Below are 16699 nucleotides of genomic sequence, written 5' to 3' on the forward strand. Positions count from 1 at the left end.
TTCACTACATCGTGTTTGCTATACACAAAGGTAATGATTGAGATGCATACAAACTTCTAGTCCCATTTAAACTTAAGACATTACACTGTGCAGATGGGCTGGTTTCTGTGAACTTCAAACTCTCCCCTATCTGTAGGTATTTAATTCCTTAAATGGAGGCCATGTGACATTGTATGATATTGTATCCAAGTTTACAGGAATCCAGTGCTCAGGCAAAATACTATCTCTTTTTATTTGTACAGTTTTCTTGCTCAGTCATTCCATAGAGAAAGAGGTATACAAAGGCTTAGACACCAAATTCCAACTACGTATACATTTAAAAATGGCCATGTACTATTTTTTTATAAATGTCAATAAGCATGTACAAATAACTATAGATAAGCACAGAATACTAAAATCAATTTATCAGAAAATCGACCCCAAATGGTTCACTTGGGTTTTCTAAAATGATTCAAGACACTTCAGAAAATTAGAGAGATTTCAAAAAAATTGATTACATGCTACTCAAAAGCAGAGATTTTTTCCCCTTAGTATTTGTCCATGCCTAGCCTAATGCCCAGCATATGGTACGTTTGCATATGTTTACTGAATGAGTTATGATGACCCACAGAACCCAATGATAATTCATGGATGCTCTACCATAGCCACATAGTGGAAAGAGTACTAAGGAAAAAATATGAGTTATCTCTACCCCTTCTCAGCAGATTGATCTTGGGTAAATCACCCAATTATTTCACTGGCCTCAATTTCCTCATGTGTTAAACAAAAGACTGGATTAATAGGTGATCTGGCAATTTCTCACATTTTAGGAATATGTGTGTTTTCCTGGCATTTACCCTAATTTTTCAATGATAAATCTTGTATAACTAGGTTTAATATTACTTTTTATGCTAGTGAGAGTAGGGGAAAGGTATCATGGAGTCTTTCTCTACCTCACTACCTCCTTGGGGAACAATGAAGATGAGGAAGAGTTTTAGAAAGGTCATTAGCTGATAAATCTGCTCTGCAGGAGCTTGCAATGCTACATGGTAATATACCTCTGGGTTAGTTCCCAGATACAACAGATTCAGACTTGCAATAAAGTTTTTCTTTTTCTTTTTTGAGGTAATCATGGCTCATTTTCTCTATTCCCATCCATCAATTAGAGTAACTTTGTTAAATATATGGCAAAGCTTTTTTTTTTTTAAGGACATGCACTCACATATGCCAATAAATTGATACCAGGAAGAATAAGAATGAAATTGTTTCTAAAACGGGGGTCCTCTTTGAAGAGTGTGGTCCAAAAAATTCCTATGGAGTAAGAATGACCTGTAACAGCCTTATATCACTAGTATTTAAGTCAGCATTGAATCAATGATGGTGGAGGGGCATAGCTTTCAAAAAGTTGTTGGTTATCATGTGAAAGCTCTGTTAGAGATCAGATTCCAGCACACATAAATGTCATTTTCTACCACTGTTTATTGCATAAGGTCATTACTTTAAGGCAACACTGCCCAGCACTGATGGAAACAAAACTTATATGCATTTTTGTTGTTGTTGTTTTTATCTGTTCCGTTCCACTCTTTGATTGGGCTGGGCTTGACTTGGCCCTACCCAAGGATATCCCTCTATTCTTTTTTCATTTGTTCAGAGTGCTTCGAAACTTTAGTTTGTCTCCTATTCTTCCAATTCCATTCACTTTACTGGATTCTCTAAAATTAAAGGCTCAACATTTATTACAGCACCCACCAAGTCATCTTTACTAGTATATTGGTTATAACAGATAACATTTATAACAGAAATGAAACAAAGAGGCAGAGAGAAGTTGCAAATGAAAGTTCTGGTCTCCTGCTCACTGTGTGCAGTAGATTGGCTTTGCTCTTTGTTGTTCATATCTACCTCTCCATCTATACTTATCTATATAACTAACATTTTCTTTAACTATTTCTGCAAAGTTAGTGTTGAGTAAAAAATACACAGTGTGTTTATCCCAGCATTGGCTTATCCGGTATACAGGTCCAACTAGTGGTTTAAACAAGACAGAATGGGGCCACCTACGTCCACAAAATAACTGGGGGTAACCCCTCCCACCACCACCTCCACCACTTGTTCTGAATAAGCACCTTGCCTGTTTGTGCCCTTCCCAGCCATCTGGATGATGTTGCTAGAGGGGAGATTTTAGACCCATTTCTAAAAATGCCTTGCTGGTAGTTAATGGCCAAGAGTCAGCTCCTCCTGAGGGAGGCAAAGGAGGAGAAAGGCTTGCGCACGGGCAGCCTGCTGGGGACTGACTTGCTCTCCTAGAATCCTAGGCTCCCTTCCTCCCCCTGTCCTTCCTTCCCGTTTTCTCCTCTCCTTCCCCCTCCTTTTCCCCTTCTCCAGATTAGCAGCTCTGAGAAACAAAGAACGCGGGCTCTCCAGGCATCAGCACCCAAGCCCCGCGCTGCAAGCAGCCTCCGGTGGGGGAAACCTGGGCTCCCCCGCGGCGCGTCCCCTCCCGACCGCCCCCGCCTCCCGCGCGCGCCCGCTCGCGCCCTCCCCGCTCGCCTCGCGTCCTCCCCCACCTTCGCGGCGCTGGGAGGAAGGCGCCCGGCTCAAGATGGCTTTAGTCGGGCTCTGCGCCCTGCTCGCCTGCTGCTGGGGGCCGGCGGTGGTGCTGGCCACGGCAGCGGGCGACGCGGATCCCTCCAAGGAGCTGGAGTGCAAGCTCAAAAGCATCACGGTGTCGGCGCTGCCCTTCCTGCGCGAGAACGACCTGAGCATCATGCACAGCCCCTCGGCCTCTGAGCCCAAGCTCCTCTTCTCGGTGCGCAACGACTTCCCGGGAGAAATGGTCGTGGTGGACGACCTGGAGAACACGGAGCTGCCCTACTTCGTGCTGGGTGAGTCCCGGGGAACGTCGTGGCGGCCTGAGGCGCTGGCCGGGCACCCCCACCCCCCACATTGGCTCGCTCTACCCACCCACAGGCCGGCGACCTCCCCTCCCCCACTCCCACCTCGCTGGATCCTCCCCCTACCAAGCGTTCTCCACACCCACTTGCAGGCTAGCGCCTCAGTGCACCTGGCTTCTTCCCACATCCTACCTGGACGCTGGGCCCTCAACCTCCCTCAGCTGCCCTGACTCACAGGAACAGGTTGTCAGTCTCTCAGAAACCTCTCCCAGCCCTGACCTCCCAGCTCTCATTCAGGAGCACATGGACAGCACTTGTGTGCCGCTACCGGCACAGCTACCATAAGCCTTTCTCCGGACTCCCTGGCCACATGCTCAGTCCTTCCCTTCACACCCCTTGGATACTCACTCCACCCGCAGCATTTCCTGGGGGAGTAGGAGACAGACATCCCTTTGTCACCTTGCCAGGCATGTGCAGGCCACTTTGTATTGGCTGGATCTCTGGTCTTCACTTATTGAGAGCTCCTTTCTGTCACCAGGTACTGACTGAAACTCTCTGGCCTTCCTTCAGAACACTCAAGTTTCTCATACCCCTGGTGTCCATCCTGGCACGTCCTACCTTCATACCTACATATATAACAGTCATGTCCACATCTCCATGCCACCTCACAATTCCATGGGTAAAGAAGTCATCCAGCTGAACTCCATTGATATTGGCATCCTCTTTATTCTCCAGGACACCTCAGATAGGCCTAGACATTCCTGCACACCTGGCACCCTGGGCAAGAGGCTTTTCCTTCCTTCCTTTGTCTGTTTACGTATCTCTCTTGGTGCCTCTGTTTTAATTTTCTTAGGCCACGAAACTCCTTCAGGTACTGGAAACTCTACCTCACTTCTAATTCCCAACCCCCTTTCCACTTCCAAGTTGCAAAGGTCTCTGCAGCACCTTTGTAGAGATTCATGTGACTTCGTTTAACCAAAATTTCCTTCACTTTTCCATGTGCACGTGCAGCTCTCACCCTGCGCACGTGTAGTTCTCTACTATACAGTCCATTTCTTTAGTGATGGTGTAAGTCGTTCTTATTTTGCCCAGGAGAGAATTCAGAGATAACCACAAGTGAGTCTCTAGATTCAAAAACAAATAATGCAAATGTTTAGGAGACTGTTTTAGCTACTTAATGCCCTACCAACTAGGGCTCACTTTGCAGGGGTATGGCCTCCTGATGGCCACATGTAGGTTAGAGCTACAAGTAGAATGTTATTCAACATCTTCTCATGCTCTTTCTTCACAAGAGATATCTTCACACTGAACACATCAAGAAGTGGGTGAGTAAATCTTCACTTCCCACCCATGTGGGAGAGCTATTTCTGAAATTACCTGACCTTTGAAAAGTTGGTTTACAGTTCCTGGAGTGCTGCTCAGGCAACCCTATTAAGAACACCTACGCTCTTGATGGCATTATTTATTTTTGCATTAACATGTACTCATAATGAGAACTAGGGACTGACTGGGAATAATGGAGACATTGTGGATATGCTGCTCATTACAGTGTGCAATTGCTGGTTATTCAGTGGATGTAAATTTCATGCCAAAGTCCTGCTGATATGCAAGTACAATCTGTTCATCATAGTACATAAGAATGAGTATGGGGAGTTATGTGTTTCTAAAGAGCCTGTTTTTTGGGCTTCACATGCAGTGTTTACTGTGTTGAAAGGGACATGAGTGGTATATGAAAAAAGGGAGATTAGACTAGCAAATATTCAAAATTCCACTTCCTTTTTTTGCAGAATCCCAAAGCTAAGGCCTAAAACCATGATGTGCCTATTAGGATCCAATGTGCACAGCAAAAGCCCAGATGTTAAAGAATGGGTTTCCTGCACCTCTGTGCAAAGCTGCCCACTGCAGCACCCTGCTGGAGTTGCTATGGTAACCTTCTGCAACTTGGCATTTATACACAGGAACAGACTCTCTCTCTCTCTTACTTTAGAGCCAGATGCATTTGCTAAATGCATTGATTGTCCACCACCCTCCCAGCCAATGGACGTGAGGGGGGGGGCGGTATTAGAATCAGAGATGAGCTGGTACCTATTCCTTTTGGCCCAGTATTCCCAGGGGAGTTGGAGTGAATCTGTTCTTGAGTGGTGGGGCAAAGCTGGGCAGAAAGGGAAAGGAATCCAAATTCATGGAATGTAGACTCAAGTGTAGTTGCTTTTGAAGTTAACTTTTGTGGTCCTGGATCCTGCCACTTATAGCCAATAGTAAGGGCTGTGGTGACTTAGATTTTGAGCTTTCCTTACTTGTATCTCTGGAACCTAGTTTGCTTGTATCCCCTGGAAAAAAATCTGAATTAGTCAATCCTGGGAATTTATTGCGCATTTACTTGCTGGGCACTATTAAGACAGAAGTTAATTAAAAAACTAAAAGATTCCGACCCTCCGGTCTTCTCTAGTCAGTGGAAACACAGACTGAGATGCTGTAAGAGCTGCAAGTAAGAACACCTGATTGTGTGGCATAGGAAGGTTGAGGAAGGAGATAATTGCACGATTAGGTTAGACACCATGAAGGCATGAGCTTGACTAGGGCCCTCGACCAAAATCAGACCCTTTGGCTTCCTTTCTCTCCAGGATCAAGTTCTGCCACTTCAGTGCGGCAGACAAGGGTCTTCTTCCAGCTGCAACCAGCTTCTGCAGCCTTATTCCTGCAAGCCTGCTATGGCCTTTCAGGACTCTCTCAAGGCTTTGCACATGCTGTTCCTTCTGCCCAGAATGCTTTCCCTGCCTACTCCACTTGGCAGTCAGTCATCCATTCTTCTTCTAAACCTGCACCCATGTCACATCTCTGTGAAGCCTTCCCTTCCCTCCAAAGCAGTCTTTGTCCACTTCTGTGCTCTATGCGTGGATTAAACAACATAGATGATCGGAATTAAAGGCAGATTTGATTTGGGATAAGGTGAAGCCATTTGACATCATGGAAAACAGCTGCGTAAAGGATGGTGGTGGGCGTGTAGGCGGGAATGGCGTGTGTATGGCGGGGATGGAGATCAGCCTGTGGTAGGAGAGCGGGAGGATGGCACCTGGCTCCGTGGAGTGGGGCGTGGTTCTCCCTTTAGAACCAGGTGGGGAGGCTGATGGCGCAGAACGCGGTGCAGCCGACTCCCAGCGGCCATTGCGGCATCACGGTCGCCATCTTGTTGGATAATCCGGAGCGGGCTGCGGAGGAAGGAGGAAGGTGTGGCGGAGGCTCCTGTTGTCCTCGGAGGTAAGGTTGGCAAACTGCGGTGCTAGGGGCATATGCGACTTCCCAGGTGTGCTTTGCTTGGCTACATCGTTGTAAAGTGTTTTGAATCTGAACGTTTTCAGTCGAGGCATGCCGTGCTTCTCGCGAACACTGCCCCGTGGCCGGGCCTGTCCTTGGTGGCACTTGAGCTGGCCGGCAGGGCTAAGTGAGGTCACCCACACCTCTGCCTCAGCAGTGTTGTACAACTCCCCACGCAGTGGTTCGCAACCTTCTGGCCCTTTAAATACAGTTCCGCATGTTGTGACCCAACCATAACATTATTTTCGTTGCTACTTCATAACTGTCATGTTGCTACTGTGATGAATCGTCATGTAAATATCTGCTATGCAGGATGGTCTTTAGGCAACCCCTGTGAAAGGGTCGTTCGACCGTCGAAGGGGTCGCGACCCACAGGTTGAGAACCGCTGCCCTACAGCATCATACGAGAACTGTTCATTTCGCGTTTAAGATATTTAGATACATAAGCCCGCTGCCCCTCTCAGGAGAATGTAAAAGTTTGTCGGGGTTAGTCAGTGAACGTCTCCTGTGTCAACCTCGGTGTTGTACCTTGGCTTTCAAAACAGCGCCCACTCCCGTGTTGGAGCCACGTTTGATTGGGAGACCACTGGCTGGCCTGCAGGGTGGCTTCCACACGCGAGGGCGACTTCTGTGCTGTGACAGGACATCACTGACCGTCTTATTACCACGAGAAAGGGCTGCGCCTCCGCTTCAGCCCCCGATTCCGAGCTTGCGCATGCGTGAGGCTGAGTGAGGCACGCCTGCTCTCGGCCTTGGGGTTGAGCCTCGGTGTCAGGGTTTGATGGGAGAAGGTCCTCCTGAAGATCAGTCAGCCCGCAGAGCTGTCGTGCGTCCCCACAAGGAAGGAACAGTCCAGTGTGGTGGTTAAAAGAACAGGCGTTGAAGACAGATCCGGTGTCAGCTCCCGGCTTTTCCACGTATCCCATTGGAGGAGAAGAGGAAGTGTCCGAGAAGTTGAGTAACTTAGGGTCACATAGCTAACAGGTGAGGGACCCATCACTCAGACTCAGGTCAGTTCGCATTTAAGGCTTTCTCTCGGTTCCTGTTTCATAGGCCTTAATTGGATGAAAGGAGTCCTGGCAACCGTTAGAACAGGGAACGCCCACTCACCTCATTTGGATAGAGGAATCCCTTTGAATATCCTTGCCCACGGAGTGATTGCTCACACAGACCTTAATGCAGCACAGGTGTGTAAGTATCGAGACATACTTACCTAAGTTAGTCTACTTCCCTCTGCAGAATTGGGGAGTTCTTATCTTAATCTTATTTGCCTTTTCCACGTTTGGGTAGCCATGTTCCATGGTGTGTTAGCACCCACAGTTGTGATATGTGGGTGAAGTCGACGTGTCCAGTGCTCTTCTTAGAAGGGCCCATGGAAATGCAAACTGGGAATCCAGGGAGGATGCTCCACTGTCAAATGGAGTCATCCAGGAGTTGTTGCTGTAGTTCTAGCTCCTTCCGCACGGCACTGACCTTGGAATTCGGTGGCCTTGTGCTTGGAACCCACTGTCAGAGGCCAGTGCAGGTGCAGAGGAGCAGTTACCGAGCTTTCCCATTGGCTTTGAATGTAATATCAGACAGAGCCTTACTTAGTGGTGAGCTTTAGCTTAACAGGAAGCATCCCTAGCATTCTTTTTCACGCATCTCTCCATTTGAAAAGAATCTTTACAGTTTATTTTCCCTCCTTGGTTCTCAGCTACAGTGAGCTGCCTAGGTTAACAATACTGGTAAACAAATTTGTATAGAGTGCCAGCCCATCATCCAAGACAAGGGAGGATGAATGGTAGCAATCTTCACTGAGGGTCTGCAGAACTTAAAATTCCTCGTACTAGCAGAATGCACTAATTCATAGTGTTATTATTTTATGGGTTCTCTACAGAAATGTAGATTTTTTACATCAAAGGAATTTTGAATGCGGGAGTGATGAATTTTACAACAATTCAAATGCTCTTCTAGATATACTGATAAATGACTTAAATTCAAGTCATTGGCATTTTTCAAGGAAAAATGAAATACAAGCTTAATTTCTTAGGGAAGATTAAGGACCTGTTTTATAGAGCTTATATCTAACGTCCTCCCTCCCTCTCTCTCTCTGTTTTCCTTCCTCTCTTTTCCTTTCTTCCTCTAGCCTCCTTCCTTCCTTACCTTCTTTTTACGAATATAATTAAACCAATCTTAGATTAAGGCCAGTTCACAAGAAGAAAACTTGGCACCTTTTCAGGAGGAAAATGCCAAGTCTTTATTTCTTCCCCTTTACACCAAGTTCAAATATATGCATACAGATGGCAGAAAAATCACTGTATTGAGCAAGTTAATCTCCCAGGACAAGTTAAGGCTTATGGTAATTTCTCATGTACCACAATTCAGCATCTATCACCCTATTTTTATTACAAATATGGAATAGTCATTATTTTCTAATCACATTCAGTTTAAAACTGTGAGAAAAAAAACAAAACAAAGCACCTCTATTGATCCCTAGGTTCCCAAGGAACCAAATTTGGAAAAAGTAAATCGTTATCAATGGTGATCTAAATTGACATGGCAACTTTTGTAAACAATTTGGCATTGTAAATAAAGTTGAAAGCATGCATGCCTTATAACCCAGCAATTCCACTTCTAGGTGTTTATTATATTGGAATTCTTACATGTGTACACAAGAATATTTGTAGCAATATTGTTGGTCACATCAAAGCATGGAAACAACCTAATGTCCATTAACAGGAGTCTGGACATGTACATGGTGTTACTGTCATCCAATGAAACATCATTCAGCCATGAAAATAAATGAGCTGTAGCCACATATACCAACATGGATACATGTCACACTGTCATGTTAAATGAGGATAAGCTACTAGCTGAAAAATACATACAGTACAATTTCATTTATATAAAATTCAAAACAACAAGACATTGTTCAAAGACATCCAAACGTGGCAAGTTTTTATGAAAAGCAAGGAAGCAAGAAATGCAAAATAAAGGATGGCATTATGTATGGTGGAAATGGAAGATGCTGTGAAGGGGAGGGAAAGAAGAGGGACTTCAAACATTCTGGCAGTTTTTGGTTTTGCTTTTTAAAAATTTTTTTATAAGTTTCAGATTTACAGAAGAATTACAAAGATAGTACAAAGAGTTCCCATAGACCCCAAATCCAGTTTCTCCCTTTATAAACATTTTACGTTTAGAATGATACATTTATTACAATTAAAGAACCAATATTGATATATTATGAATAATTAAGTCCATGCTTTATTCAGATTTTCTTAGTTTTTACCTGATATCCGTTAAAAAATATATATATATATATATTATTGATTTCAGAGAGGAAGGGTGAGATAGAAACATCAATGATGAGAGAGAATTATTGATTGGCTGCCTCCTGCATGCCCCCTCCTGGGTAGCAAGCCTGCAACTAGGCATGTACCCCTGACAGGAATTGAACCCAGGACCCTTTAGTCCACAGGCCGACGCTCTATCCACTGAGCCAAACCAGCTATGGCTACCTGATGTCCTTTTTTTGTTGTTCCAATATCCCATCTAGTATACCACATTAGTTGGTTAGCACCTCTCCTTAGTGGTGACTTGCCTGTGACCGTTTCTCAGGCTTGATTTGATGACCTTGACAGTTTTGAGGAGTTCTGGTCAGGTATTAAAGTCACTCTTTCCCTCTTTGTCCACACTGTACTTTTTGAAGGATATTATTATGTGTAGTCCATACCAAAGGAATGGGGAGTTAAGGTCTACCTTTTTAAAAAAGCATCTACATAACTTATACTGAATTATTCTACATGAGAAAATTACCTATTATCCCCCACTAATTTATTTATGTAATCATTTATTTGTATCATGTGGACTCATGAATATTTTATACTTTAGATTATAATCCAATACTACTTTATAGATTTCAATGCTCACACTGTTCCAGCTTTGGCTAATGGCAATTCTTTCCGTTGACTTCTGTGTCTCTGTGACAGACCCTCGTTAGTGTGAGTTTTTGTTCTGTTTTTGTTTCTTAGAGCACTTTGTTACTGTGGATCAGGACAGGCTGCCCCAGGTTACTTTGTATATTGCCTGCCCAGGTCCTAGAACCAGCTGTTTCTCCAAAGGTCCCTGATTCTTTTAATTGATGAATAGTATTAGAAACCAGATCAGGGGTGGTGGTATTTCTAGGCAAGGAAATATGTGTGTGTGTACTAACTCATACACGTATCTATAAATATTTCTATATGTAACCATCTGTATATAGAGTAAGACAAACATTAGTTCATACTGGTATCTCCAGCTCTAATCTGTTATCTAATTATCATGACCTAATTTTCATTATCTAATGTATTGTTTAATCCATGAATCATACTAGCCTCCTCCCCTTGCTCTGCTCATTCCAACAGTGAGAAATTTGGTTCCCACTACCTTCCATCTGTTTATTGTGTTGTTCAATTCCGCTATGCATCTATAGCAGTATCAGAATTGTTTGCCCATTCCCAATGAGCAAAACTTTATTAGAGTGCAATTCTTACGTACAATCCTGCTCTTAAGGACAGGGATATGTTCTGAGAAGTGTGCCTTTAGTCCTTGTGTGAACATCCTAGAGTGCACGCACACCAACCTAGATGGTTTAGGCCAGTGGTTCTCAACCTTCCTAATGCGCAACCCTTTAATACAGTTCCTCATATTGTGGTGACCGCCAACCATAAAATTATTTTTGTTGCTACTTCATAACTGTAATGTTGCTCCTGTTATGAATCATAATGTAAATATCTGATATGCAGGATGTATTTTCATTGTTACAAATTGAACAATTAAAGCATAGTGATTAATCCCAAAAACAATATGTAATTATATATGTGTTTTCTGATGGTCTTAGGCGACCCCTGTGAAAGGGTCGTTCGACCCTCAAAGGGGTCGTGACCCACAGGTTGAGAACCACTGGTCTAGCCTATGGCACTCTTAGGCTGTGTGATAGAGCCTGTTGCTCTGTAGGGGAGGAAAATAATTTTCCCTTTATCTTTCTGGATCCTTGGCTGTGACCTCCCTGTAATAAAAGACAGATTGACCTGAGAAAAACAAAAGTTTAATAACATTTGTACCTCCTGTCAGCTCTATATTTTTGAGATCCATTTATGTCACTCTTACTATTTATACCGATTCATATGTTTATCTGTATTGTTTTATTTATTGAAGCTCTGTAGTTTTAATATTTGGTTGGACTAGTCACTCTTTGCTACTATTCTTTTTTGGAGTTCTAGCCATTTATTTTCATGTAAACTTTCCAAGAAATTTGTCTAGTTCTAAAAAAAAAAAAAAGCCAACAAACAAGCAAAAATAAACAACAAAAAAGCAAGAATAACAAAAACGTGTTATTTCATTCAAATCCTGTTAAAATTTTAAATTAAGGAATAATCTATTTCTTACGATAGTTTTTCTGTTTAAGAAGCAGTACATTTGTATTTGTTGAAGTCTTTTAGTCTGCCTTTTAGTAGAGTTTTAAAAGAATATATTTTTTCTCATGCAGTGCTTGTATATTTATTGCTAGATTTAATTTTAGGTATTTTATTTTTTGTGATATTGTAAAAGGAGTATATTCTTTTTATAGATATATTCTAAATGATTACAGTTTGTGTATATGAAAGCTGTTGATGTTTATGTGTTAATTTTCAAACCCGCTGTCTACTGAGTCCTCTAGCTCTCAGTATGCTTCAGTTGGTGCTCTTGGATATTTTAGTTATGCAGACATATCATATGCAAATACCATTTTATATCTTCCACTCAAGTGTTTATACTTCTAATTTTATTCTCTTGTCTAATTACACTGGTAGTAACTCCAGTACAATATCAAATACGAATGTGATAACTTGGATTATTGTATTTTCCTGACTTAATGGTAACAAACCTGCTGTCTTGATAATATGATAATGGATTTTGGGTTAAAAGAGATAAAAAGTATCATGTTAAATAAGAATTTAGTGTTTTTTATTACCAAAAGTTATTTTTTAATTAAAAATATTTTTTCAATATTTATAATCATATTTAGATTTCTTAAAAGGATAAATTGTATAAGTAGACTTTCTAGTATTAAACTTTGCATTCCTGAAACAACCCTCACTAGGTAAATGATGAATTATTTCTGCAATATGCTGTTGGATTCTGTTGTATTAATATTTTGCATCAATAGTTCTATGTGAAGGTAGCCTTATTGTGTGTGTGTGTGTGTGTGTGTGTGTGTGTATCTGTGTGTGTGTGTATCTTTGTCAGGATTTGATATTAATTTTACATTTACTTCCTAAAAACAATTTTCAAACTTCTTTGTTTCCTCTGGATACTTAAAATAGCATTGAAATTACCTACAGAGTCTATAATCTCAGCCACTGCACTACCCACTGTGGTGCATGAAATGGCTGAATTCAGAACTGGTTCCTTAGTAAGTAATGAGCCACTAAATCAGACAGGATCATAGGCAATTCTTTCCAGAGAAAATGGTCTACATTGAGATTAAAGGATAATGGGATTTAGCTGGGTAAGCATGGGGGTTCTGAGTTTTGGGGATAAATTAGGAGCTCTAGTGTAAGGAAGCAGGGAGTAGAAGGCATAAAAACCAAAATTTGTGAAAGAATGCAAGAAATAGTCAAGCATTTACACTTTGTGTAAGACCTTGCCTCATACTTTACCTTAAAAATTGAAACTATCAGACATAATTTGTACACACCCTCAACTTCCAAACTTGTAGACCTACCTCCAACATTCATTCTTACCTTTTCATCTCCAACTGCCAATACTTTATAAAATTCAACAATACTACATTCAAAATAGTATTATTACATATAATCAACATGTAATTATTAATGAAACATTTTGAATTCTTTTCTGTCTTCTAAATCTAGGGTGTATTTTATACCTATAGTGCATCTCAGTTGACTAGCCACATTTCAAGTGCTCAGTAGCCACATGTGGCTGCTGGCTACTGTATTGGATAGCACAGATAAGTAATTGTAAAGAAACTTACCAGTTTGATTCCTGGTCAGGGCACATGCCTGGGTTATGGGCTCAATCTCCAGTAGGGGGCATGCAGGAGGCAGCTGATAGATGTTTCTTTCTCCTCCTCCCTCCATCTCTCTCTAAAATCAATAAAAATATATTTATAAAAGGAACTTCCCAGTGCCTTGAAACTACAGCTAATACCCAAACAGTTTAAAATTACTCGTGGCAACTTGTGTAGCTTTCTGAAGCCAACTTCAGTGCCTTATAGAGAGGAGGTACTCAAAGTTTATTTTTCTAATTACGTTATTTTTGTTTGCTCAATTCAATGTCTATACTTATGTAGATATGGTCAAAATGCCTCATTGTAGTAATGACTCATTTTGTTAGTCATGAAACAAAATATTCCATATATTTTATACTTCGTTTCTCAGAAATGAGAACTGTTTTAAGAATGTGTTTTTATAAGATTTGCCAAAATTTTTCATCACACAATAGTTTTTTTCTTCTTCTGCCAATACTATTTGAGTAGCTGCTAAGTACTGGTCATAATAGTAGGCTCTGGGGATGTTACCAGAAATAAAAAAATATACAACTCTGTCTTCACAGTATCAAGAATTCTTCCTCTTCTGGGGCCTCACTGTGTCTATCATTTCTCTCTTCTAGATATTTACTTTTCTTTCCCCTTCTTTTTCCTAGATCTTTCCCTGCAGCCTACAGATATATATTCATGTTTCTCCTATCTTAAAAAGACCGTTTGCTTACCTGTGTGTACCTCTTAGCACCTTATCTCTCCCTGTTCACAGTGGCTTTTGACTTCTTGGCTACTTCACTGCAATGAGGTTGCCTTTGACCCCCAATGTTAAGTCTAAAGAACACTTTTTAAAAAATATATTTTTATTGCTTTTAGAGAGAGGAAGGGAGAGGGGGAGAGAGATAGAAACATCAATGTTTAGAGAGAATCGTTGATCAGCCACCTCTTGCACGCCCCCCTTCTGGGGATTGAGCCCACAACCCGGGCATGTGCCCTTGACCAGAATCGAACCTGGACCCTTCAGTCTGCAGTTGGACGCTCTATCCGCTGAGCCAAACCAGCTAGGGCTCTAAGGAACACTCTTATCTCATCTTAAAGGCACACTGTGGCATTTTCCACTGCCGATCTTCCTTGAAATTGTCTCCTCCTTTCCTTGGGTAATGCACAACCTCTTCAAGGTAAGAGGATACTTTGTAAAACTGAAAGAAATCAAATGTGGCCGGGCATAAAAATAGAGTCCTCCCCAAATCAGTGGGTGGCACCTTCAAAAGCCTCGTTATTTCCCATCTTGTGATACTGTATTGATGCACAGGACCTGCTGGAGAGTGCTCAGGATTCCCAGTAAGGCATGGAAGGTACTCCAGGATGCGGTTCCTATTTCTGTAGCACCATCTCAAATTAACCTCATATTAGTTGGAACTTTTCCATTGCAAGTAAGAGAACACTTAACCATCTGATGTACATGATAAAAGGGATTCATAGGCTCAGGTCAGTGAAAGTGGTTGTCAGGCTTACTTGTATGAGGGCTCCAACTATGTATCTCTGCAGTTCTCATGACTTTGGCCCCCTCTGTATGTGGCCTACATCTCAATACCAGATATTGGCTCAGTGGATAGAGCATTGGCCTTGCGGACTTAAGGGTACCCGGTTTGATTCCAGTCCAGGGCACATGCCCGGGTAGTGGGCTCGATCCCTGAATCAGTGATTCTCTCTCATCATTGATGTCTTTTTCTCTCTCCTTTCCTCTCTGAAGTCAAAAAATATATTTGAAAAAAAATAAAAAAGGTACATTCAAATTTCAAATGGATAATGGATTTCAGTGAAGAGTATACAAAATGTTCACTGTATGGTTTCTGTTTCCACATTGCCACTCCCATTTAAGAGATTGCTACTTAATGAGTTTTGGTGTAGTATCAAAGAATATCCACACTTTTCTGAAATGGCTACTAAAATTCTTCTCTCCTGTAATGTTATCTCTGTGAGGCAAGATTTTCTTCATGGACCTCAGCCAAAATCTAGTCAGTGCAGTAGTAGAGATGAGAATCTAGCTGTCATTCATTAAGCTGGGTATTTGAGAGCTATAAAACTATAAGACAGGTAACTCTTCTCATTAGTTGTTTTATCATAAAAAGATTTTTTTTTCATAAAATACATGGTTCATGTGAATACATAGTGGATTTCTTATTATGGTTTTTAAATAACATGAATTAAATATTTAAAACATTTTTCAGTTCTGGCTTCAAATATGGTAAACATTGATAGATATAGCCCACATAACTAAAAGCTACTTGTGATTCTCAATAATTTTTAAGAATGAAATGGGTTGCTGAGACCAAAAGGTTTGAGAACCTCTGACCTAGGTTGCATGGCACTTCACCCCCATGGGGCCTGACCCTATATTTCAGAAAGAATCAACTAACTTTCATGTGAATATTGCAACCCGTGGTTTACATCTCTGTTACACTTCTAACAGAGTAACATTAGGTGGTATTACTGCTTTTTAAAAAAAAAAATTATCTTCATTATTGAAAATATTACAGACTTCCCTCTTTTTTCTCCCCTTGATCCCTTGAACCTTTACCCCACAAGCTACAGTCTATGTCCATGGGCTATACATATATGCATGTAAATTATTTTGGTTAATCTCTAACCTACCCCCACCCTTTACCCCTGCCTTCTCTCTGAAATTCCTCAGTCTCTTCCATGCTTCTATGTCTCTGCACCTATTTGGTTCATCAGTTTATTTTATTCCTGCTTTTTTTCCCCTAGACCAGTGATTTTCAACCCTTTCAATCTCATGGCACACATAAACTAAATTCTTTGGTACACCAAAAACTACAGGGTGTCCCCCAAAAATGTATACACACTTTGAATGACTATAAAGTCAGAGTTTATTAACATTCAGTTCATTTTCAAAATTTAAAAGAATCTACAGAAATGAATAATTTTTTTTGTCAATGTCATTTTTCAAACTGGTGACCTGACTGTTCTGGTCCAGGCACTGCCAATAACACAAAGCAGTGGAATCACAAACATTAATAATCATCTCATTTGGACTTTGTGTGCCTTCAATTCATTGACTGTTGCCTACAAATAAACTTTATATTTTATGTATACCCATAAAAAAAGTCTAGTGACCCTTATATATAAATTTTCTTTGTTCAAAACTTAGTCTGGCTTCACCCATTATGTCAAGTCAGTTAAAATTTTTATGTCAATTGAATAAAAATTAAGTGAGTTATCAGCTGTTAAAGTGTGTATACATTTTTGGGGACACCCTATATATTATGTTTTTTGCCTATTTGACAAAAATAGGTATAATTTTGATTTATTCACACTGGACAGCTATAGTGTTGACTGTTGTCATTTTTTAAAAATATATTTTATTGATTTTTTTTTACAGAGAGGAAGGGAGAGGGATAGAGAGTTAGAAACACCGATGAGAGAGAAACATCGATCCGCTGCCTCCTGTACACCCCCTACTGGGGATGTGCCCGCAACCAAAGCACAT

The 16699-nt window shown here is 41.3% G+C and overlaps 1 protein-coding gene across 2 annotated transcripts in view; it reads left to right on the plus strand.

Moving 5' to 3' along the window:
* The first annotated feature begins 2552 nt into the window (after nucleotides 1-2552).
* The window catches only part of ASTN1 (astrotactin 1), a 285725-nt gene continuing 271578 nt past the window's right edge, over nucleotides 2553-16699 (plus strand). For both annotated transcript variants that reach the window (XM_036344655.1, XM_036344656.1), the window contains exon 1: nucleotides 2553-2861. In XM_036344655.1, the coding sequence (XP_036200548.1) occupies nucleotides 2579-2861 (283 nt within the window). In that variant the 5' untranslated portion in view covers nucleotides 2553-2578. The remainder of the gene's footprint in view (nucleotides 2862-16699) is intronic.

Source organism: Myotis myotis, unplaced genomic scaffold (assembly GCF_014108235.1).
Source record: "Myotis myotis isolate mMyoMyo1 unplaced genomic scaffold, mMyoMyo1.p scaffold_m19_p_18, whole genome shotgun sequence".
In the NCBI taxonomy this organism is placed as follows: domain Eukaryota; kingdom Metazoa; phylum Chordata; class Mammalia; order Chiroptera; family Vespertilionidae; genus Myotis; species Myotis myotis.